The sequence below is a fragment of the Choristoneura fumiferana genome, chromosome Z (genome assembly GCF_025370935.1).
Source record: "Choristoneura fumiferana chromosome Z, NRCan_CFum_1, whole genome shotgun sequence".
Taxonomy (NCBI): domain Eukaryota; kingdom Metazoa; phylum Arthropoda; class Insecta; order Lepidoptera; family Tortricidae; genus Choristoneura; species Choristoneura fumiferana.
The window spans coordinates 43059427-43086791 of NC_133472.1; the positions used below are offsets into that span (position 1 = coordinate 43059427).

At 36.8% G+C, this 27365-nt stretch overlaps 1 protein-coding gene across 2 annotated transcripts in view; it reads left to right on the forward strand.

Moving 5' to 3' along the window:
• Positions 1 to 377: 377 nt before the first annotated feature.
• acj6 (abnormal chemosensory protein 6) overlaps positions 378 to 27365 on the forward strand; it is an 84980-nt gene continuing 57992 nt past the window's right edge. For both annotated transcript variants that reach the window (XM_074101203.1, XM_074101212.1), the window contains exon 1: positions 378 to 623. In XM_074101203.1, coding sequence (XP_073957304.1) covers positions 501 to 623 — 123 coding nt within the window. In that variant the 5' untranslated portion in view covers positions 378 to 500. The remainder of the gene's footprint in view (positions 624 to 27365) is intronic.

Genomic DNA, 27365 nt, shown 5'->3' on the forward strand with positions numbered 1-27365 from the left:
TCCATCCGAACTTTGTAGTCCAAATAATAGTTTATTGTACGTACTTATTTCATACATACACAAACCCATCAAGAGCTTTAAAACAATGATAGACATATGGACGTAAAAAGCAAGGTCCATTTCCGTTTTGAATGGACCCCAAAATCATAGCGCCATTAAATATTATCATATAATGCCCGCCATTCACGTTGCGATAGCGTATTGATTCCTAAACACCAATCGTCCGCGACGCGTGAAACGCCAAGAGCCACAGCAGTGAATGGTCCAATTATATAATTCAGTAATTCGCGGGGAGAGGTAAACATGCGTGAGGGGGGATGGGGAGTGGGGAGTGGGCGTGGCTTCTGACGTCAGCTCAGTCGGTCATAGTCCGGCGGTGTGAGCGGTCGCCCGCGTTTCAGTCATACCGTGCCCCAAAATCCGTCAAAATTTTTGACAGGCAGTACCACTCACCTTCCAAGGTGTTGAAGTTGGAAGACGACCCGTGGGGGTCATGTGCCATGTACTCCCCGGAGAAGATGAAGACGGGAGGGGGGCTCATGGGCCCCCCGGGCTGCTTCCCCGGCCGGTACAGCCCGACCTACAGGAGCCCTGATCCGCGCCGATGCGTCCCCAACCCGTCTGTGAGTACCGCTTTGTTTGTACTTTTTTGTACCACATTGTGGTTTGACAATGAGACGGTTAACGGTGCGTCGGTCGCTTACTGAATAGGGACGGAAAAAACGATAACAAACAAAACACTAACGCTTTTTTTTCAGGCGAGCTTCAAGAAAAAACAAAAACAAAACAAAAAATAACAAAAAAAAATACTAACGCTAATGATTTTCTTTCAGATTTTTACATCGTACTTATAACTGTTTTAATGCAATGCGACGTTATGTATATTTATATTATTGCTGGCGACTGCAGTGGCGATATAATGGAGCTCCATTGTTTTATTGTTTTTTTTTTGTATTTGCGAATTTGAACTCGGTCCATGATGCATATTTTATTTATGAGAACAACAATAACATATTAACTATTCATCCGACACTTAATAAGTTAAAACAAGGTTATTGTATTGTTGCAGCAATACAATAACCTTGACTAATGTGATTATCTTATATAATCATAGTTTTCGTACAAAATATAAAGATAAATATAACTAACCTACAAATGTTTATTTATTTATTTATTTAATATTTAAATATTTCCATACATAAACACAATAAATAATTCAAATATGTTTATGAATTATGACTCATACTTGTGCACATGCTTAAGTATATAAGTCATAAATGAATGTTCTATTTGTTATTTCTGGCGTATTTACAATTTTTCAAAAAGTTCCTCGACTTACTTATTTCAAGTACACTGTATTTATTTACAATTATATACTTTTCTAACATGACACCTACATTTATAAAAATACCTTCTGTCCTGTCCGGAAAGAATTCGTACTCGTAATTATTATGAAAATAATTGATGAATGTTTTAAAAATAAAAACAAAACCTTCTAAATAAGTCTTTTTTTGAAATAGTTCAACCCAATTTTCATTTTTATTCGTACACTATGTTTTAACATTGATGATACAAGCATTTCAGAACAAATTCAAAATAATGCAACCTGTGGTTCTATACTTTGAAGGAACAACTAAGAATATTTATTCCGATTTTTTTAATCATGGTTTTTGTAATAACTAATATTTTCAGATCGTCATTGTTCTAAGTGTACCGCTTGACTGAAATACGAACCAACATTTCCAATTAAATATTTTCCATAAGTACAGTCGAGTGTTAAAAAACCTTGTGTTAGCAGAAACCTTAATGTGACGGGAACGTATCAAAATACACAAAGCTTAAAAGGAATACAAACTAAAATAAATAATGTACATTTAATTAATTATTATTTTTGTTGAAACAATAACTTTACAAACTAGGTATTAAGTAACAAAAATGACTTTCTACGAAGTATCTTGCGGCGCATTCTTCTTGATAATGATGGTATTTTCGAAATTGCTGGTAGTTTAAAAGGTGACATGTAAAAAAACCCTTTGTGTTATACTTGCAGTATAAATATAGTTTAAAACAACATATGCATCATTGTACTTCTACATGGTTAAACCTCTACGAGTTCCGTAGCCGGCGGCGGCGGCGTAGCGCCCGCTACGGGCTACGCCGTAGCATGCCCGCCGGCCGACGGATGCGTGGAAACACATAACAGTACATAATCGCATAAAAATACATAAACGTTTGTAAGTAATGATTTAATAAAATGAGCGACGTCGATAAATTGAAATTAAATTAAAAAACATTTATTTCAGACATCATTGTTCATAGATTTGTTGTAACAGATAAAGAATTTAGAAAAAGTTTTTGGGCCTTAATTTTAATTGATATTTTTTATTGATTTAATATCTTAGAAGAAGTGTTTTTTAATGAAATGGTATTAATGATCATAATATGTTTATTTTGTTAATATCCATTTAAAACTAAAAATGGCAAGAAAACTGTTTTTTAAAAATCGGAAACTCGTGTGAATAATTATTATATTATACAATATTAGATTAATACGAAAATTATTTATTAGTGAAAAATACATAATTACAAAGTCATAGTGAAAAACAAACGATCTATTTACATTGTGCCGATTAAAAATGATTCTCCATTGCCTTTTTGAGTGGCAATAATTTCGGCATAAACGTTAAATTCACTGTCGCTGTTAAAAAAATATTAACACTGTGCCTTTTTCATATTACAATTTTCTTCGTCATAAACCATTTTTATTTATAAAAAAAGTTTATTTTACTTTCATATAATTCACACAGTGGCTATAAAAAAATATTTTAAACTACAGTTTAGTGTGTTCATGTATTTGCTATTTTTATGGTTTTACATAGCAAAAACTTATCACTTAGTTATAAAAAAATGCTTTTTACTTCAATACGTAGCTTAATACTTAAACGCTGTGTTACAATTAAACTTATTATTATGATTGGTTATTTGGAGTCTTTTTGTATTTTTTATTTCAACTCCAAATTTGTTACTTTTACGGGTATCCCGTGAAACCATATCGAAAATACAAACTGAGACATGGATGCACAGAAAAACCAGAAAAAGAGACCAGCGCTGGGAATCGAACCCAGGTCCTCAGCAATCCGTGCTGCGTGCTATAACCCCTACACCACCGCTGGACAGGAATTGGGTTCGATTCCCAGCGCTGGTCTCTTTTTCTGGTTTTTCTGTGCATCCATGTCTCAGTTTGTATTTTCGATAAACTTATTATCTCCACACAATTAATAACAATTACTTAATTCTCCCTAAACTGGTTCTACAAATCCTAATTTCAACCCCAAAACAATTTGTAATTTCCGCCGGGTTTTACAAATAGCGCTCACAATAAACAGCGACTGCTATAAAAACTTTTTAAAGCGATCCTAATAAAAGAACAATCTAACTGCAATGAGCGCCGTCGGCCGAGATTACCAGAACGACCTGTAATACCCGTGCAATTTATTGCGACGGCCTCTGGTTCTGTAATTCATGATTCATGTAATTCTGAAATAGCTGTTTTCCCAAATCGGAAATACCCTTTAATCGGGTCAATGTAAAAAAAATATCGACTTGAAAACGGAGAAATCCCTTCAATTCTATTTTAGCTTTTTAGATACTTTTGATTTTGTAAAATCACAAATAAGCTGTATTATACATTTTTCTTAATAAATCTGCTTAAAAATGTATTTTTTTTAATATAGAATAATGAAATTATTATTTTGCGGGTTTGTTAACGGTTAACAAATAAAAATTTAGTTCAAATACAAATTGACTTTTTTATTACGTGTTTGTATAATTATACTTTATACGCCAGTTTCAAATAAATTATAATGTGCGCGGGATCTTTAAATAACACCCTGTATGGTGAACGGCTAATAAATTATTCAGTAAACTAACCTATAAAATCGATTGTTTTCTATTTAAATTATAAAAAAATATATACTTTTACAGGATTAATCACGGATACCATATGTAAATAAAACATTATGTTACATAGAATAATAAAATTATTTTTCTTTTTCAAAAAAGTGGCGAACACTCGACTGTAAGTGTAAATAAAACAATACGTTATAAATAATTTCATTTTCATTATTTTCTATTTCAAATGTATTGTTATTTTTTATTTATATATTAAATACTTTTTATACACTCTTGGATACTGATTATTCATCTGCAATGATTCTAGTAAAAGTAGTACTTTGTTTACACTAAAATATGAACATGGACCAGAGTTACCCTAATATTAATTGTGTTATTTTTTTCAGTATTTCTCCGGTTTGCAGATTCAACTAGCCTGGATAGAAGAACTAAAAAAAAATAATAAAAAAAATATCGATGGCCAAAAAAAACAAACAAAATAAACATTAAACAATGTTAAAAAATGGGTTAAAACGTGGCATTAAGGGTTTTTTTCTACTCCAACACTGTTATCTGTGATTTACTTAATCACGAACAGTAACATAAAAACATACAACAAGATTCTGGAAAAGTCTATAATACTGTCTATTCCCCATAACAGCACTGTATCGTAATGTTGCTAAAACGATACTGCAACCACATTTTTTTTTCTTAATTTGTTCGTTCGGACAGGCTAAGGTGCAGCCACTTACTTAATTCATATATGGTTTTATACATAACAAAATTTTTCTGTACATAATTCATGACTGCCAACATAAGTAAACAAGATACATATTATATAAACATCATAAAAAAAGAATTTATCTTAGACAAATTTTATAATTTTCATATTTTCCACTCGTTTGTTGTTGTTAATTTATATATTTACGTTTTCCTTACTTAATACAAAAGTATGAAAAAGTGTGTTCACTTTTTTTCTAATTTTGTATTTTATTTAATAAGTACATAGACGTAGAAAAAATATTTTATGCAACTTTGTTTAAATAAGTAAAAAAAGCTCGTGGCATCTCTTCTTGCGATGTTCGCTACGCTCACATCGTAACTCACGCCACTCACCTTTTTTGATCCCTATTATACAACTGTTGCATAAAATACTATTTTGCCGTACTTGTTAATAATTGTGTTATTATATTAAAATTCATAATAAATGATTTTAATCACAAAAAATATTTTCAATTTATGTTAAAGCCGTTTTAGGCCGGCAACGCACCCGCAGTCCTAATTATGCTGTGGGTGTCCATGGGCGGTGGTCATCGCTTGCCATCATTACTTTTGCAGCCCACGCTGATCGTTCTTTGACGAAAAAAAAACGTTAAAGAACCACTTCATTCTAACGGTGCTGTATACTTTTTAATTAATGTATTATAAGTACAGTACAACTGGAATGTTAATGTCATTCGGAACCCGTCGGTTTATTTGTTTTCTTGAAGATTCAAATAACAAAGAAAAGGAAAACCGATTTTTTGTTTCCAGTTGGGAACAACATTAGGAAACTAGTAAACGTACGTACCTACATCACAAAATTTCGGGTCTTATTGCAAAATAATTGTTCACAATTGTTATAAAACATACCTAACCTTAACTAAAATTTTTAACTTAACTAATTTTTTTGACCATTTAAAAATTTCAGCAAAAATACGGTTTTAGTGGGGAAAAAAATTATGACAAACAATAATTCGGACAAACATTACAGTATGACTTGCGAAAATATGCGAACTTTGACGCACCAAAATTTCATATAGGCGCTATTATTAGAATCTTGGTTAGTAAAGTAGGTATAATTAGGGTTTGACCACTACATTCTTCCGACGGTGCGATTTTCCTTCGTTCTGTGCACATAAAACTACAGAACCAGTGGCTCTACGAACTAGACCTTTGGTTAAATGCGAAAAGAGCGTAAAGCTTATAATAAAAACTGTAAACCTTGCGTGTTCTCAGAGATGGCAGACATATGATACCTAGAACAAAAAACTGAAGCGTCGAAAATCCTTTATAATTATAAATATTACAGTTATCAAACTTGCACACCAATTTGTTAAAAAAAACATCAATAGGTTGGTACTTAAAAAAAGGTCGACATAATTTTTATTTTTATTTTGAGTGAACTTTGTTTGATTCAAAGTCTAATTTTGTTAAATTGCTTCAAACGAGATTTTTTTAAAGTAGCGACGATATACTGGGTATCTGAGGCCTTATTGCTTAAAACCAAGTTTAGCTTGCAAGAAAAATCTTGCAAGTTGCATTATACTTCGTTTTTTTAGCATTAGAAAAAAGGTAAACAATTTTGATGAGTCTTTTATTGATTTTTTTTAAAACAGTAATTATTCCTTATGACACCGAAAAGCATGTAAATGATTATATGTACTTGCTAATTGCTACATATTTGCTGTGACTTATTTTTCAAAAGTATTTTTCACTAAAATGACACCTCAAGATCGCTTTACCTTCTTTCTAATGCTAAAAAAGCGAAGTATACATTGCGGCGCTTGATTGATCACTACAAACTCGTTGGCTTTACGGCCTCGCAATGTAATGCAACTTGCACGATTTTTCTTGTAAGTCTAATATTTTATTTTATTTTTACTTCTTTAAATGTGTTTCAACCCTTGTTTTATGCTGATGGTACTAAAGATGTTATAAGTATTTCAAATTTAGAACGTTGTAAACACACACTTCAAATAGTGATTATTTTATTAGATAATACGATTTCGGCGAAACTATTCCTTAAACGAACTTTTTCGATGAATGAATTTACAACTGAATTTGCGTTAGGTTTGGTTTATTTTATAACAATACTACAACCTAATAATTTAGTGAAAACAAAATGAATAAATACATTTGTTTTCTTCATTCTCCATTTCATTATCACAAATAAAAAAAACAAAGTCATCTCTATTGCTATCTAAAATCTTTGATCAATTATTTTTCATAATTTTGTTAAGCCGGGATAATTCCCCAATTAATCTTTTTCCGACACAAAATTATGTAAGATCTCGCTTCAATGCCTACGTCTCGACATAAAATACCTACCTTCTACAAAACAAAGATATTTTCACAAATCTTCCCTCAATGAGCCAAAACAAAACGTAAATATGATAGCAATAAGTAATTTTCATTCAAACATGCAATGCCTTGCATTTTTATTATCGTTATGTTGGATCCTCCTGTACATAAGCCAACAATCGCACCCCCCGGACTCAGTTTCATTCGAAGCCGGTCTTGAGAACGTCAGCGCCTTCTTTTCACTCTCACGGCAACTTGCATACGGCTGTCTCACCTCGCTCGCGCACTTTATGAATAATATAAGATGCCCGCTTACTATCTGTCTCGCTCGTTCACAACGCTCCGCTCGTAAGAGGGAACGAGAGCGCCCACGTATATTTAAGCTCGTATTTTCCAGTAGTTTTGTTTGTCCAAGTATTCCACGTGTTAATATCCTCTTAATTTCGGATAATTGTGTTAGTTACTTCATTTGCGATGTTTAAAAAATGAACCGCAGATTTTCGGGTTTCGACGATGTTTTGGGAGTTAGGATTCGTCGGCCGTTATACCAACTTAACTTAAAACAAACATTTCGCGTACATTTACTTGTGTATACCTGCGGCTTCGCACGCGTATATAATTAGTAGTATAGTAGTATAGTATTTATTTATTAGCCAGAATTATGGTACATGAAGATGATAGTACAAAAAATATAAATACAGAGCAGCACAATTCACCATTAATAGGCATGCAAAAGTCAGGTTTACATTAGTTACTATCTCAAAATTACCTTAATACTATAAAAACATTTTTCCTTTAGCCAGGATTTAAGTTTAAACAGAAACCTTTTACACGTCAGAGCTCTCAATTCCACGGGAATATTATTATAAATTTTTCCGGACATTATAAAACAGTTCTTGTGTAACGTTGTTTTGGAACTAGGCATCTTAATACGAAACACATCTCTGTCACGTAGGATTGGATTCCATACAGGTTTATCGAACATCCCCAGATTGCTTCTAACAAGTTTTGCATGCTCGTATGCGTATGCTTGTGCTGTTAGAAACAGTCGAATAGAAATTCCGGGAATGGTCGAGAGTGAATTGTTGAATTTTCGATATTTTCGAATCATCATCATCATCATCATCATGAGCCTACAGCAGTCCATAGTCCACAGGGGGAGCGCCAAAGATCGCATACTCTTTGCAAGTCACACCGTAATATTTTTGAACATGAAACTACCGTGAGACTCACTCATATTGAATATAATGACCCGGATAACTCACGTCTTAAATCGAGTTTAGCTCGACATGTTTCGGGCTAATCCGTAGCCCTTCGTCTTCGGAGCAACGCGACTCAGCGGTTGCTGCAACACGCGCACTGCACAATGTCGAGCTAAACTCGATTTAAGACGTGAGTTATCCGCGTCTATACGTACCTAATATTTTTGTCCGAATCATCATTTGTCATATTTTTTTCCCACTGTGTTTTTCTAGATGGTCCTCCTATAGAAAACTATAGGTAGATTAGGTTTGTTTTATAACAATTCTGAACAATTATCGGATTCGGAGAAAAAAGAGTTATGACAAACGATCATTCTGACAAACATTACATTCGGACTATCAATAAGTATGCGAGCCGATATGGACCCCTGGACATAGGTTTCTCTGTCTTTAGCCCCTCGCATCCATCCGCCGCCCGCGACCCTCTTAAGGTCGTCCATCCACAAAGCCTCAGGACGCCTTACACTACGTTTTCCCGTCCGTGGTCTCCATTTGAGGACTCGCTCCACCGTTCATCGGTCCTGCGACAGACGTGGCCAGCCCAACGCCACTTCAGCGAACTCTTTGAGCGACGTCGGTGACTTTCTTTCTTTGTCGAATAATAACCAGCTATCATACCTTTTTTAAAAAGCCGTGGTGGCCTAGTGGTTTGACCTATCGCCTCTCAAACAGAGGGTCGTGGGTTCAAACCCCGGCTCGCATCTCTGAGTTTTTCGAAATTCATGTGCGGAATTACATTTGAAATTTACCACGAGCTTTGCGGTGAGGGAAAACATCGTGAGGAAACCTGCACAAACCTGCGAAGCAATTCAATGGTGCGTGTGAAGTTCCCAATCCGCACTGGGCCTGCGTGGGGAACTATAGCCCAAGCCCTCTTGTTCTGAGAGGAGGCCTGTGCCCAGCAGTGGGACGTATATAGGCTGGGATGATGATGATGATCATACCTTTAATTCAAATCAGTCTAGCTGTTTTAGTGTCAAGGAGTTCCAAACACAAACTTTAACATTTATAATGGGTGGGTTTTAGTAGGATTTCAAGGATTTCGGAAGCATCTGTCATTTCGATGAAACTTGTGAAAGTTTTCGGGAACGATACCAGAGACAGTTCACTAATGTTTCGCAACTAACGTTTGGCAGCCTGATTCATTTCGCAACTTTTCATTTCGCAACTGTTCAATATTTTTTAAACTGTTAATATTTTAGTATTTTTATAAAACTAACCTAACCTAACCTAAAGAGACACGATGGCCCGAAATAAATCCTGAAATATTTACAGTTTTAGAGTTTGCGAAATGAAAAGTTGCGAAATACTGACGGATACTGCCACAGACAGACAGACATATTGGTGTCAAACTTTAAAAGAGGATCTTGACAGACGGGCAGACAACAAAGTGATCCTATAAAGTTATCGATTTTGCCAACTGAGGTACGGTCAAGGACTTCATGAACCACCATGGAACCATTTCACAGTAAACAAGGATTCGTAATGACTTTTCTTTTGAAAAAGTTTCAATGTTGACTCATGAATTAAAAGTCCTTGACCGTAAAGTAAACTCAGGTTTCTATAGTCCTAGCGTTCATCAATAGTCCAAACTGACTTTTTAATATTTCGAAGAATTACGGAACCGCTAACGTCATCTAGGAGGTTCATCGCAGCCTAATCCAATAGGAAATGCACGATGAACCTCCTAAACGTCAACAGTTCTGTAATACGGTATTTGACAACTCCTGAATTTGCCATATCTTAATATTGTTATGAAAATACAGATATACAGACAGTGTTTAGCGAAGAGAAAACTTAAATCGGTTGAAAATTGGATTTATAGTGAAATTTTCCTTACCTAGTTCTCGTTAATGCAGGTCATTCTCAATGGTTCTTGAACACCTGACAGAGGATTTAATACAATACAATACAATACAATAACTCTTTATTGCACACCAATACAGTAAACAGTACAGAGAACACAAGTATATACATAGAGATTTTCTAAGGTAAGCAATAGGCGGCCTTATCGCTTCAGAGCGACCTTTAATATATGGATATAGATAAAATATTGTATGCAACTGTACGTAATTAGGCCTTAAAAAAACTCATGTGACCCTATTATGAAACTCGGCTACGTCTCGTTTCATAAACCCACACTCGTGTTTTAAGGACCCCTATGTTGGTAGAATAAACGTTTTCCTTTTTATTGACGGATTCATTCGCCGTTTCAGTCTCGCATTCTGAATGCCACGTATACACTATCAGGCTACGAGTATTTACTAGTCACTCAACCGTATCCGGTAACCGGTCGGTATGATTGCTCCATAATTTTAACAAAAGGGGCCCTAGTATGGTATAAATCAAAAATGTTAGACGTGGGTACGACCGCGAAATGTTAGGTTCTGCAGTAATTAAACCTTTTGAGGATAGTTTCGCTCTATTGGTCGCTAGATGGCGCTTTTAGTTTGCCTGTTCTATTGGCTGAAGAGCCAATGAGAGTCGGACCAACGTCGTTGGACCTACGTGATTTTTAAAAAAGGTAGCTTTCTCTCTATGGATGAGACTGTGCGTATCCTTAAATACTATGAAGATTGGACCAGGAGATAATTTTTACGCAGATTAGGTATGGATTGGCAGAAACGTTTCGCCGAGTAACGGTACGCCGATGAATATGTTCGTAGATGTATTGTTTCGCAGACTAAAATTTGATTTAATGGCTTATGATTTGTAAAATCCCAAAATTTCAACTGAAGGGTTCACGGAGAGAACATGTCTAGTCACCTTAGCAACCTTTTGAGTTATAGCGGTTTGAAAGTCAATCATTATGAACAATTACTATGGTTACCATTACTTTAAAAGTTAATAAGTTATTCGTCTCATTTTTAATATAAGCTTTTTTCGCTGGCTCTGTACTTTTTGTTGACTGTACTTGTATTGCCACCCAAACTTAATTTGCATACCAAACTTCAAGTCGATGCTATCAACCGTTGAAGAGTTCCATCCTGTGGAGACGATCCTGGCCGGACTACCAGGATGTCACTACCAGATTATTATATTGTCACGCGATTTACATAAGTATTCCAAATTTCATGTCTAATTTAACTTGCAAGATTTGATTACAGACAGACAGACAACGGGACAGGTGAAACTAAATAAAAGCTTGTAAAAACATACCTCTTATTGTTTTCAGATTATTTAATTCAATGGTTAGTCATAGTACTTTGCGAGCTCTACATTTTGAGATTAAAAAACTCAATAAAAAAAAACTGCTGTATTGGCTTATAGTTTACGTGAGGAAAGTGTAGTATTGAATACTTGTTGTATGTTAACGGAACCCTAAACTGCGCGAGCCCGACACACTCTTGGCCGGTATTTTCCTTTTGAGTTACGCAATCCGAAAAAGGAGCTCCTATTCTTTATCCTCCACGCGGATTGCGTGCACTGCTGCTTAGCGGCAGTAGGTATTGTCATTACCATTACTAACCTTTCCTTTGTCGGTTAAAAACTTTAGCAGATGCAGACGCGCGCAGTATCAAGAAAGTGAATCAATGCTATTCTAACTAAAACTTTCATTTGAAATAGAACCGTGTCTCATCAGAAATAAAGTACTAAATTGCTTGCAGCTAACCCAGCAAACTATTCAACCGCATTAACTTAAGTAAAACAAACCTTAACTACAACGACGTAGGTCGCAATTGCATTAAAGAAAATATACCTAACAAAAGATGCTTTGTCTACAGTGAACTATTGTCGGACCACTATAAGAGCGTGTATCCCGTGGAATTACCCTTCAGAGTAACGGGTTTTAGTACTTAGAGTACACAGAGCGCGCAAGCCATTTCGGCCCTTAAGAGCGGTGAGGGGGAATAATAAAAATATTTTTCTATGAAAGAAGGTACTTATAAATTATTCACGAATTCTTAGTTCTACTAAGAGAAAAATTCGCTTTGATGTTTATATATATGTATGTATTACGAGTATATCTGTTACTATTACGTTACGTTTCTGAAATAGAATTGATATTATTTTACGGGTTTGTTGAGATATCTTAACATATTATATTGTTAGACTACACTTACCCGCGGTTTTGTATGCGAAAACAAAGACCCAGGTGTTCAATTGAATTTCCGGGATTTTCTAAATTCCCACGGGATTTCCCAAAGACAACGTCATTGACTTCATTATGCTTTGCATAATATAAGACATGCGCCTTTCATAATCTCTAATTCTAGCGTATGAGATTTCGAGATTGTATCCCTATCCCGTGGGAATATCGGCATAAAGAGTAGTCTGTGTTATTCCACTTCAGTTAATTTTATCAAGACCTGTTCAGCTGTTTTAGTGCGAAGAGTGTAACAAACATACACACATACAAAAATAAAAACAAATCCCGATTAAAAGCTAGTAGTTACGAGCGGAAAGCCAAGTAGTTAGAGAACCTGACTATGAAGCTCGAGGTCCCGGGCTCGATCCCTGGCCGGGGCAGATATTTGTATGAACAATACGATGTTTGTTCTCGGGACTTGTACGTTTAATATGTATTTATCCATATAAGTATGTTTATCCGTTGCCTAGTATCCATAGACAAGCTTTGCTTAGTATGGGACTAGGTCCTCGATGTCATTTGTCCCATGATATTTATTTATTTAAACGTAGATAGTTACAATTAAAATCTATCAAACAATTACTAATTAGTGTTTACCCGCGCATTCGCACGCGTAAATCAGAGACCCAGCAGTTGAATTGAAATCCCGGGATTTTACTAAAGTCCCGTGCGAATTCATATAAATGATATTGTGGTCTTTATTGACGTTGCGTTATAAACAAACATGCCAAATTTCATTACTATACCCAGTGGATGAGATTTCTATATTTTATCCCTATCCCGTGGAAATATCGGGATAAAAAGTAGCCTTTGTGTTATTCCAGATGTCCAGCTATCTACCTACATACCAAATTTCATTTAAAATTTAGTCGTTTTAGCGTGAAGGAGTCACAAACACACTCACACATACACTCACAAACTTTCGCATTTATAATAAGTTTACCCGCGGGTTCGCAGGTTGACTTGAAATTCCGGGATATTACAAAATTCCCGTGGGAATTCCCGGAAATTAAATCGTGGTTTTCATTGACGTTGCTTTAAAAACAACAATCCCAAATTTCATGACCTAAGCCCAACAGTTGTTATTTCGAGATTTTATCCCTATCCTGTGAGAATAGCGGGATAAAAAGTAGCCTATGTGTTATTCTAGATGTCCAGCTACCTACATACCAAATTTCATCTAAATCCGTCCAGCCGTTTTAGCGTGAAGGAGGAACAAACATACACACGCACACACAAACTGAAGCATTTATAATATAAAAGTAGGAAGTAGGTAGGATTTGGAACTAGCTTTTTTTTACATTTGACGAGCCATTTCCCGGCCTAATAAAGACCAGTATCATGTGACACAGACAGCGTCGTCAACGAGTGCATTTGCTAATGGCAAATAGAATTGCTAATGACGTCGACGCGCTATTTGTACGGAGCGGATATTCTGCTGCAACATGTTCTGTGGCGTTAGGAGGGGAATCTAAATCATTTCTATGACAGTGTATATTAATACACAGGGTGTTTGGCAGATGGATGGACATACGTATAGATATAGGGGATAGATAGGGCTATATGCGACGTGGTCGAGTCATTTTAATTTTTCAAATACTCCGCTTTCATGATTTAGCATAGCAATTTTTGTCATAATGTTCACATGGAATAATGCAATTTTGTATAATGAACAAAATGTATACAATCGTTTGACATAAGGTTCCGGAGGCATAATAATAATTTAACATAATTTAGGTCTCGTCTAAGTTAGGTTAGTTTAGCATTTTGAACAAGGCACGAAGCGCCTCAACTACGGAATAGGAGCTCCGCCATCGACTGTATCTCTTTCATATAATTTAAGGAGCGGCCACACTGCTGCTTAAAATATGGAATCGCAGTGATGTGCCTTAAATGTCAGTACCACTACTATAGTTTACAGTGACCGTACTCGATAGCGACGGCGTAAATTATTTGTATGGAGAATTATACAGCGCCTCTACAAATAATTTACGCCGTCGCTATCGAGTACGGTCACTGTAAACTCATGGTAGTGGTACAGAACTTTACCGAACAAAAGTCGTGACGTTTACGGCACGTTACTGCGATTCCGCACCGTTTGCGTATTATAGGCGTATTAGCAGCGGTGTGGCCGCCCCTTTAGTTGTTATGTAAATTATCGATACTCCCACAATATTTACAATGACACAAGTCATACCAAAGCCCACAACTGAGATTTCACTAATTGCGTCAATAGAGATAACTGTGTGTTAGAAATAAGTGGGAGTAAACATCTCAAAACGGCAAGCGTGCTAGAGTTTTTTTACTTCAAAAAATCCCCATTCAAGTACTAGGGGGCCACCCCAGTAAATAAAACTTCATATTATCATATAACTGTTGGGCGATGTAGGAAACGAACTGACAACTTACGACTACCAATTCGGCCTTCTCATAAAAAAGAGCACTCGCATAAAAACGATAAAATATATTATAATATCCACCCGTTCGCACGCGGTGTGATTCGATGAATACATACAATTTTTATGGCGGCAACTCTATAACGTGGTCACCCGGACTTCGCCGTGGGTGCTGTGTCAAAAAAGATTTTACGTTTTATGGCGGAATTGGGAGGGTGCGAAGTACTAGGTGGGGGTAATGAAATCTATCGCAGCGCTCATAGTGGCTGAAAGAAGAAAAAATCTAGGCTCTGTCATCTGTCATACTCATATGAATCTGTCATTAACAAAGCAATTTGTATAGACTTTAACTACCTAATTTTAGTGATAGATGTTTGTGTTATGATGCGAGCTTGAATTATGAACACTGTCCCTGTTTTGTTCTTAATTCCTCTACATCTCGGACATGTCCAGCAACAATTTTCCTTATGAAACGGTTTGTGGTTGAAATTTTATATTGAGTGATACTCAGGAAACCGGTCTTCAAAATGATACTCATTTTGATCTGAAAACGATATTTAATTTATTACTAGCGATATAAGAACAATTATATAATTTTACTAATATTCAAAGAAACCAATAAGATAGCTTTATCTTTTCGTTTTACAGTAAAAGTACAACTAAACATGAAGTAATATAACGAAAATAAAACACGCTTTTTGAATAAATTGTACATACCTCATTTAGTTTTAATGACCAAAAATGAATTCACAACCTTTTGTCCACCCAAATCACGGTATCACAGTAATTTTGTATTATAAATTAATACGTTATAGGTTTGATTTTTGTCACAATGCCGCGATGTAATTTCAAAACGTCAGAGCATCAGAGCCAAAAAAGTTGCGGACGCTAGGTAGCGCTGATGTCGTGCACAGAGCCAATACACGCACTAAATTAGATTTCGTTAAAAATATTGTTTATATGTTTACAGCCGCTGAAAATCTTGAATGGGAAAGGGATGGTGTTTTTGTTCGCTAAAAGATTTAGAAATACGTTTATCTTCAAGTCATCAATCATATTTTGGATGATTGGAAAAGTTATAAATTAATTATTGCCATTAGAAATCCTACTCATATTATAATGAGGGCTATCGCGTATGAATTCACCACTAGAGGCGCTAGTGTAGCGTGAGGTCTCCGAAATGTCAAATCTCATAGTTTTTGGGTGAGCAATGCGGTTATTTATAATTAGAATAATTTTGTGAATATTTTGCAATACCTGAAATTAATTATGGCAAATATGCGTTCCGGGGCAATTAATGTCTGTGTTTTGAGACAGTTTTGTCTTTCGGACACGGCACAGGTAGACGTTTGAAATATTAACAGAATCTTTAGTTGTACAATCAATTTATAAATAAATAATTAATTTAAAATAGAATAAATATGAAGCCGTGGTGGCCTAGGGGTTTGACCTATCGCCTCTCAGGCAGAGGGTCGTGGGTTCAAACTCCAGCTTGCACCTCTGAGTTTTTCGAAATTCATGTGCGGAATTACATTTGAAATTTAACACGAGCTTTGCGGTGAAGGAATTAATGGTGCGTATGAAGTTCCCAATCCGCACTGGGCCCGCGTGGGAACTATGGCCCAAGCCCTCTTGTTCTGAGAGGATGGGATGGGATGATGAAAATAAATATTGAAGGGCGGCTCAAATACAACTAACTTGATTTTTACAGGTTTTTGGCCAATGTCTAATGTTGTATAGATAACGTTACGGAGCCCTTCGTGCGCGAGTCCGACTCGCACTTGCCATTTTTGAGATCCGCTCCAAATGCCTTATAATAGGGATAGTTACAAAATGTCGTTACCGCATAATCTCGTACAATGGAGTGACGCCATTCAGGCTCCCCCTGGGGGCAAAACTTAATTCTGAGTTTGGCAAGACACTCATTTATTAAAACGCGTCCCGGCTCCAGACTTGGAGTTGTGGTGAGCCTAGGAAATTGAGACGCTGTCGTTGGCAGAATAGGTCTTATTATAACAATAATAACTTATAATAAAAACCCATCTCCCTCTCAAATGCTCACATCAAAGCCTTTTTTTAGGGTTACGTAGTCAACTAGGAACACTAATAGTTTCGCGATGTCTGTCTCAGCTAAGCTAAGCTCAGAGACTGTTGGTACTAGAAAGCTGTCATTTGGCATGAATTTATACCAGTAACGCCGACAGTGGTAAAAATAAACTAATTTTTTTTAATGGTAAAGCGAGGATGATTTTTTTTCACTTCCATCCTATATTGTTTTTTAGTATTTAGTATTATATAATTAAAAATTCATCATCATCATCATCATCATCATGTCAGCCGAAAGACGTCCACTGCTGGACATAGGGCTCCCCCAAGGCTCTCTACTCAGACCGGTCTTGTGCTTTCCGCATCCACCGCGATCCCACGCGTGGGCTGGGGGACGATTATTCGAGCGCCTAAGCCATTTCATTTGTCTGGTCCCATTTTTACGAATTGACTGTAGATTTTGATGTCGTTTTCGATTTTTTTTGTTCTTTTTTTTTCGACTGGATGGCAAACGAGCAAGTGGGTCTCCTGATGGTAAGAGATCACCACCGCCCATAAAAATGCAACACCAGGGGTATTGCAGATGCGTTGCCAACCTAGACGCCTAAGATGGGATACCTCAAGCGCCAGTAATTTCACCGGCTGTCTTACTCTCCACGCCGAAACACAACTGTGCAAGCACTGCTGTTTCATGGCGGGATTAGTTAGAGTTCATCTATTTCTACCAGATAATTAAAAAACTGTACCAGATTAGTCGGCCATTTTTAAAGAAATTAGCCTCAGAAAATAGAGTAGGTAATCGCTCTGGGATGATCAGCGAGCGAAGAGGCTTATCGGCGTCACCTGCGACGCGGATTTTTGTCGTCAGAGCCTTTGTCATCGCAGAAGAGTGGCTTCCCTGTCGGTATTCTACAGGCTACATTTCGGAGAATGTGCTTCGGAATTGCACGACCTTATTCCACCTGTTCCTTTCTTCCGCAGGTCGACCAGAAGTAGGCGGTGTCTCCAACCCTTACGTTGTCAGTATTCCAAAAATCCGCACAAAGCGTTTTCGCTCTTCCTTCATCAACCGCACAGCAAAGGAGTGGAATTCCCTGCCTGCGACTGTGTTTCCTGAACACTACAATTGGGATGTCCCAATTTTTGACAACATATAATAAATCGAAAACCATTCGGAGAAATAGGCTTTGTGAAACGTTTTCAGAAATCAGATTCCAAAAATGTGATAAACTGAATTAAATAAACAAAATTTAAGTAATGACCCTCATTTGACCCCTGCAGTGTCTCGTCACAAAGGCAGTTATAAAGCAGGTCTACACTCTTAAGCAAATTGACAGTTTGAAATGTTGCTGTCCTGCTTATAATAGCAAATAGTGACAAAGATAGAACTTTAATCACATGATGCGCACCCGGCTGTCAGTTGTCATTTATCGTAAAGTCCGAAATGTACACGAGTATTTCCAATGCATTTTTACAAATTAAATTATTAAATTACTACGTTACAAGTAAATACAAAAGAATTTAAATATCAGATTTAAATAAAAATATCTATTTACTATCACACCATTAAACAAACATAGGAATAATCGAAGCTAAAAGAAGAGAAATAAATAAAACTATTTGTCATGGTTCATTTAGGACCCTAAGCCGTGCTTGAATTATTGTCAAATTGTAATGCCACAGATTATGTTATGTACGACCTGAATTTTTCTAGGCAATGGAACGTGGCTGTCTCACTGTGACGTCATCCAGCGTATTTCGTAAAAAAAATATAACAAATTAAATACTCATCCAAATTCAAAAACAATGAAAATGGTATCTTAAAATATCCTGTTCCTTCCAAAAATAAAATAAAAACTATAGGCTATTTTTTTTTGGTGCATCCCAATTTGGCCGCTTTCAAGTCCAAGGTGAATGAGCATTTACTAGGCAAGCGTGCTTCATCGTAGACCTCATCCTCGCTTTCTATCAGGCGTGATTGTGGCCAAACGCAAGCCTATACCTACTGTATAAAAAAATGTTGTTATGCGTTATTTTGCTGGTCTCATTCTTCGTATATAAATAAATCCCTATTGGTACAAGTATAATCGCAGTAGATCGATGCAAATCGTCGGTTATTTGGAGACGACCACGTGTCGGCTCCCACGGTTTGTCACGCGAAACCACGCGTACGTAGTTGCTTACCCCATCCATTGCGCTGCCGAGATGCTTAGTCACTGATTTTTGATTGACAAAGCACGCAATGGAGAGTGAAAACGCTTGAGGTGTTGGTCACGCGTAGCCGTGGCCGGTATGTTGGTGGAGGACAGTAATGCTAGAATTATTATACTCCAACATGTAACGATAGTTGAATACGTTTTAGTCATCATAATCATTATCATGATATCACCCGTAGACCGTAGGACATCCACTGTTGGATATAGGCCTCTCCCATGGAATTCCAGGTGATCCGTCCGTTGGTTGGTGGACGTCCTACGCTGCGCTTGCCGATCCGCGGTCCCCATTCGAGAACTTTTCGGCCTTAACGGCCATCTGTTCTCCGTAATATATGGCCTGCCCATTGCCACTTCAATGATTCGCTTTTCTATGTCGGTGATCCTCATTTTTCTATGTATTTCCTCATTGATTGTAGAAAACGAAAAAGTGGATTAAAAGTGTCTTAGCTCTGACGCACGACGAGTTGTTTATTCTTTACTAGCTGTTGTCCGCGACTGGGTTCGCGTTGAATTTGTTTATCGCTACCACGCGGGAACTATGCAATTTTCCGGGATATAAAACTATGTCCTTCCCCGAGACTCAAACTATCTGTATTGGCTCTGTGCACTACATCAGCGCCACCTAGCGTCCGCAACTTTTTTGGCTCTGATGCTCTGACGTTTTGAAATTTCATCGCGACATTGTGACAAAAATCAAACCTATAACGTATTAATTTATAATACAAAATTACGTACGGTAAGTAAAATTCATTCAAAAAGTGTGTTTTATTTTCGTTATGTCAGGGTTTGTTTACTTCATGTTTAGTTGTACTTTTACTGTAAAACGAAAAGATAAATCTATCTTATTGGTTTCTTTGAATAATAGTAGAATTATATAATTGTTCGCATATCGCTAGTAATAAATTAAATATCGTTTTCAGATCAAAATGAATATCATTTTGAAGACCGGTTTTGTGAGTATCACTCAATATAAAATTTCACCCACAAACAGTTTCATAAGGAAAATTGTTGCTGGACATGTCCGAGATGTAGAGGAATTAAGAACAAAACAGGGACAGTGTTCAATAATTCAAGCTCGCATCATAACGCAAAAATCTATTACTAAAATTAGGTAGTTAAAGTCTATACAAATTGCTTTGTTAATGACAGATTCATATGAGTATGACAGATGACAGAGCCAGAACTATTTCTACTTTTGGCCACTATAAGCGCTGCGATAGATTTCATCACCCCCACCTAGTACTTCGCACCCTCCCAATAAGTACCGAATTTCATCAACAAACAAACAGACTTAAAACTTCCGCATTTATAATATTAGAGAGATTCAATATAGCCAAGGAAAAGTGCGCGTAATTCCAAACCCGCATTCAATAAAGCAACGAAAATCAAAATTGACTTTCGGTAGCGCACCTGACCAGGGGCGCAGAACCTTCTGACAGTAATTAGAAGCACGTGCTGTGGTCGCGGGGACAGCGCTTCCGGCACGCGATGCCCAGGGGCCGCACACCGTTGGCTTGTGGTTGTATTTTATTTTTATTACACCTTTTTCGTCGTCCTGGCACTGAGACGGTCAAGGGGTTTGTAATGCGTTTATCTTTAAACAACGGCTAAGTGCCGGAATGAGGGTGTTCGTGAAAAATTTTAAATCGAGCGAAAGTGACACAAGTATTTCTGTAAAAAATAGGTTTTTTTACGACACTGGTTTATGGATTTGTCGTACCCAATAGGTTTTTTGTATAAATAGTATTTATTCATTGCGTGAACTTGATGGCTCAGTTTTTAATCAACTTCCAGGGATTGCAGACCTGAGTATTTGATAATTAATTTCAACATGATGTCCTACACGTTTTTGAGATAATGGATCTTCACAGACAAAAAGACAGGTGTACCAACAATAAGTTGTCCTATAATGGTTCTTTCTTTACTGGCACCCTGAATAACCAGATTGAAATGAAATGAAATGAAACGAATTTATTAATCAATCAGAAGTACATGCGAGAAGGTTAGGGTATGCAGGATGTAACAATGCAGCAAGATAAAGAAATAGATAATATTATTATAATAACAAAACAGAGAAGAAAAAGATTCAAACACTAAAAATGTTTTCTTACCAAAAATAAATCAAAAGTTAAAGAAAACTCTAAAGATCAACTGATATCCTGTGTTACCTCAATAAGATTAAAAAGAGCATTCTATTGTATAAATCCATCAGCCAACTGACGCTAACCCAACACAGCGCGGCTTAAACCAAATCCACTCACAGATCCCAAAATCTTGACCAGATCGATGCGACATTTATAAAAAGGCAGCGCTCAAAACAAAATCCAGCTAAGCCTCTTCCGAGAAAATATTTTCTTACAACGCGTAAGTTTTTCTTGCCAAACCACGTTACATTTACCGTTCCGTAACTCCCCCCGGGCCCGTATCACGCACGCATAAGACTTACATTCGTATGTGTTTTATTTGTTGTGTTTTTGGCGTCGCTTAGGGGACGTTAGGGTTGTCACCAGCTATCAATATCGTGTCTAAACTGACGTGCAGGGCTGGCTTAAATCGATAAACTGTGTTCGAGATGCTTTCGAGGTTAGATTACTTTATTGGAGCCCTGACAAGCTGTCTAAAGTTCGCGGGCTGAATAAAACAGGTTGTTTGTTTGGTTTGCTGACGAATTAGTGAGATTAATTTGGCTCACGGGCTTGGAAGGCGGAGTAAAAGTTAAATGTTCTCTTGTAAAAGTGTTACGGGCATTACTTTGAAAATTCCAAAGATAAAAGTAAGTTATTTAGGCGATTTCTATTTGAGAGCTCTAGTAACGGTTGAGTATTTTCTGGACAGGTACCTATATACAGCTTGTTAATACAATTACATTACTAAGCTTTACCCACGGCTTTGCTCACGATTTACGGTTAGATCCTACAATTGAATTGAAATTTCGGGATTCTATAAGAATTCTCAATACAACAGGAATCTTAAAAATTACATCGCGCAGTTTTCATTCACGTTTCATAAAAAGACTGATCAGTCTGAAATGATATGTCTCAGGACAGAGCGGTTAAGATTTTGGAAAATAGGATTCCAATGTAGAATTGCTTAAATCCTGATGCTGTGAAAAATATTACCTACATAAATCTTTTTTGATCCCACAGGAACTCTACATTATTTCGGTATATTAATATACCCTTTTTATCCCGAAATAATGTAGGGTTCCTATATATTAATATAAACCCTGGATTAACATATAGGTAATCCTGTATGCCAAAATTTCATGCAAATCCGTTCAGTAGTTTTTCGTGAAAGAGTAACAAACATCCAAACATTCAAACATCCATCCATACAAATTTTCGCCTTTATAATGTTAGTAGTAGTAGTCCTAGTAGTATGTGACGCCAAGAAAAAAAAACGAAATGATTTATGTTGTTGATTCGCTTATAAGTTTTCCACACAAATGTTATCATTGTAACTAACTACTTTCACATATAAAAAAGTCTATATAAAATACCTCTTAAAATACCTCATAAAGTTCAATACCTAATATAGACATAAAGTTCGCGAAAAAATGTACCAAACATCCTAAAATAGCAAACCCAAAATACACGTAAAATCCCTCAAACCCATATCCGGTGGGTTGACAATCCCTGACCGGAAGGACGTAGTTAGACAAGATGGCCGGATCCACCCAGACTTCCGTTTGCAAACATCAAGTGGGGCTTATAATTACGCGGCAGCCAACTTAATTCCGCACGCCACGGTGGCGCCACTGTCCAAAGCTTTAACAGAATTAGTACGGTGTTTCAGTTAGTTCCGATTTCCGCCGCGGCACGTTAACGTTGGTCGTGCGCTACCCCATTTTTTTATTAGCAGCCCATTTGTTATTATTTTAAGGGTTGTTATGACAAATTAAGTAGGTAAGTTTGATATTGCGGTAATGATGTTTGGAATACTTGCTATTTTGCTGGAGTAATGATTCATCCGTAATGAGGGCTAAAGACAAGCGAAATATCGCTAGATGGCGTTAGTAACGTGAGGTTTTTTAGCATTACGGTCTTGCTTGCAACTTGGGTACACCCAAACGACACACTGGAAACTCATTCAAGTAATCCCATTCACCTAACACCTTCGCTCTAAGTAAAGGATGATTATTATTTAAAATCCAATTTCTTGATTTTGTGACTTAAAAACTCTTATTTTATTCTTTCCTAATAGAAATTAGACGTATTACGAAATAATCACTTTAGTGTTTTTTTTTTATTTCCTGTTAGATATATTGGTGAATTCAGCTTGCAGGTGAAAAACTTGAATTAATCAAACTAATTTTGACAGTAAATTTACTGATAATATTTTTGCTAAAAAAAAAACACCTATTTTAGGGTACAATTTTTGTTACTATCTTCCGGAACCAAATTTTAGTGGATTCGAAAATATAGGTTCTTAAAATTACACATAAAAGCCGTATACGAAAATAAGGCCTTATATCGAATTATTTCCAAAAAAACTGTAGAATGACCACGCTAAGAATGAAATGATAATGTCTGCTTTGTCCGCTCGCCGCCCGGACGCGCTTGTCAAGAACTGAACGCCTGGTACCACGAAACCACAAGCGACGCTCCCATACAAAAAACGTGTTTTATTTTTGCAAAGAAAGTTGCGCTAAAAATTAAGAAAACTTAACGAAAAAACTTTTCTAATGTCCGTAACCTTAGCGCGTTGCACGGTTAAATCACTACCGCTAGGATTAGAAACACGAAATTAGGCGCGAATTATTTTTATGAAACACTAACTCGAAAATACAAACTGAGACATGGATGCACAGAAAAACCAGAAAAAGAGACCAGCGCTGGGAATCGAACCCAGGTCCTCAGCAATCCGTGCTGCGTGCTATAACCCCTACACCGCTGGACAGGAATCTAGACACGAATTTTTCCTATGCATACATATCTCAGGTTGCTTATTTCTACTACGCTACTAACGCATACTTACTTATGTATACTTATTTTCGATATGGTTTCACGGGATATACGTAAAAGTAACAAAAATTTGGAGTTGAAATAAAAAATACAAAAATTTACGAATTACAATAATAAACGATTAATGGGTTTTTCTTAAATAATAAATAACATTTGCTAGTAATAATGAACTGTAATAATTGTATTGTAAGTTCATTAGTATTTTAATATTTTTACTTTTGCCACTTTTGCACTCACCCAGCGACTTATAGCATACGAAAACAGCATTCGTAACTACTTTGAAAAAAAATTCGTATCTGAAATCAATACGTATACAAAATTGACCGTTAATATAATGTTCATAAAGTTCAGAAAAAGTATCGATTATATTATGAGATACGAGTTTTTTAAAAGGAGTGACGCTTGTATTCTCGGCCTCAGCCGACGATATTCTAATATGTCAGTTTAATTTTACTCCCATTTTATTTAATTTTTACCTAAAAAGATCTGTTCTTAGGAACCACGTCATCGATTTTAGTAACAAGAAATACCTACTGCATTCATTCATACATTTAAAAAAACTCGTGTACTCTGTTCGGGAATCGAACACGGTCGTTTTGAAAAACAAGGCGTAGGTACATTATTTCTATTTGAATATCGGTTAGTGTAGGTCATAAACAATAAATGTTACTATGAAACACGGTATCTATATAGGACGAATAAAGTGATGTAAGTTTTATTTCCCAAAACGTCCGGGTTCGACTTCCGAGCTGAATACAGTTTTCTTAATGTATGATTGCAGTTGTTCTTGTTATTAAAATCAATACCATGATTCCTAAGAACAGGTCTTCGTATGCCTTATAGCTTCAGACTTTCCCATACCGACCGATCTAAATGCGAAACCCTGTATAATTAAATTATATGTCAAAGACTGGAACACCGCCCAGCATTCGGACGCGGCCGTCTACCGCAACGAAAACTAACTAAACCATCGCAACAATCAACCAAGCGATATCAGCAATAAACAAAACACTTACTACCCTCAAATTAAACAAAATGAAATCACAACTGCAGTTCCACAATAAAAAGGTGAACCCACGCTAGACGTCTGTCGGTCCGTACCTGTCAATCAATTATATCCGCAACAGCCTCAACGGGGTACCCCTTACGCCCGTAACCCGTACCCATAAGGGTGGGTTTACCCTAACTCCTGCGCCATGTGCCGCTGCCGCATGGATGTATACGCAGCTTCAAATATTTAGCTCCGCCCACTATCGATCGGGCCACGCCCCCCTCTGTTGAAATTTCGTGTACCGTTTCGGACCCATTCTGTGCGATCATGCGGTTTGGACCGGTTCGCCGAATGGCTGCCGAGCCTTGGCCGGTGTATTAAAAAAAATATAGGCAATTTGGTTGTTAGGTACAAGGTGTTAGAAATTAAATTGAAAATTTTAGACACCCCAGTCTTTTTTTACGTTAATTTAGTGCTACTATTGAAGTGGCTGTGGTGAAGTAGACTCAAAGGTACATAATGTTTATAGTCCACTCGTGACCACGGCAACTGCAATATGGCCGAATCGTTGAGATAATTATTACTCGTTTCGTTAAGCGTGATTAGTCCTGGGTGTTGTAATGGTTATGAGTGAAAATCACGAATGTTTGAAACATTATAATATTACTAGCTTTTGCCCGCGGCTTCGCGTGGGATTCGGTTATCGCGCGCTGTTCCCTCGGGAACTGTGCATTTTTCCGGGATAAAAAGTAGCCTATGTCACTCTTGGGCCTATAAACTATCTTTATGCCAAAAATCACGTCGATCCGTTGCTCTGCAGGGCTACTACGAAACTCGAAGTTCGTATCGTACCGTCCCTCTCGCTCTCGTTTAAATACGACACGAACTTCGAGTTTCGTGTTTCGTAGTAGCCCTGCTGTTTCGACGTGAAAGACGGACAAACATACAAATACACAAACATACAAACACACACACTTTCGCATTTATATTAAATAGTATGGATTTTAGGTAGAGTCCAGCAAACTGAATCATGGGTGAAATCTTATAATAATCAATATCGCTATGATTTCATTGATAAAAGTACCTAAGGGATGCCAACGGGATCCTTTCAACTGCCATAATCTTATACTTAAGTCATAATGTAATGTTTGTCATAATTTTCGTTTGTCATAATTTTTGTTTGTCATAATTTTTTTCTCGCTGAAACCGTAAATTTTTCATAAATTTTAAAATGGTCAGGTTTGTTTTATATCAATTCTGAAAAATAGGTTCTAAATGGTTTCTGAGAAAAAAAGAGTTATGTCAAACATTACATTATGACTAACAATTTTCGACCAGTTGATATACGTAGACCCGGATGCCAAGATGACTTTAATACCTACGTCGACATCTATGTATAGACTGCATGACTTCTTACATCAAAACGGCGCACAAAATTGGTTCACGGCGCGATTTGTGAACCTTTCACTGTAGTTTGTTGACGTCCGTGACGGGGTTGTGTCAAAGTAACATGGATGATTTTGATGATGATGGCCGCGAGTTTTGTTCCAAACAGCCAGTCTAGTGCCGTAAGATACATAGATGTCAATGATTTAGTAAAAGTTCCACCCTGGTACATACTTACATGATTCAGTTTGATAATGATCATGATTGTCCGATTAAAAGACAACGTTTTTGCTATTTTCGTATAATAAACATACATCTATTTAGTAGCTCGAAGATCCATTCATACTTATACTCGTATTATAAATGCGAAAGTGTGTTTGTGTGTGTATGTCTGTAACTCCTTCACGTTAAAACGACTGGACGGATTTGGATGAAATTTGTTACGTAGATAGCTCGACATCTGGAATAACATGTAGGCTATTTCTTTCCGATATTCCCACGGGATAGGGTTAAGATCTCGAAATAACAACGGTTAGGCTTAGAATCACGAAATTTGGCATACGTACTCGTAGTGGCTTTTAATGTAATGTCAATGAAAATAACTATGTAACTATCGGGGATTCCCATGGGAACTATGTGAAATCCCGGTATTTAAATTCATCTGCTGTGTCTCATGATTTTCGCATGCGAAGCCGGGGGTAAACTCCAGTAGGATGTAATTTAACTTTAAAAGTCCGTTTATACCTACAGACATTGAGCGTGCCAGACACGTGCCGTGGCAGACGAAATAATATTAATTATATTGAGTGTCTGTCGGCGTCTGCGCGGCCGTGTAACGATAGATATAAATACGTTAATAGATACTGTATAGAAGAATATTATTCTTTCTGCCACGGCACGTGTCTGGCACTGTCAATGTCTGTAGATATAAACGGACCTTTATACGTCTTAATAGAGGTCTTGGTAGAGGTAGAAGGTACGTATTAGTAGAGGTCTCTTTAGGGTTCCCTACCACAAAAGGAAAAAACGGGACCCTTATTAGGATTACTTTGCTGTCCGA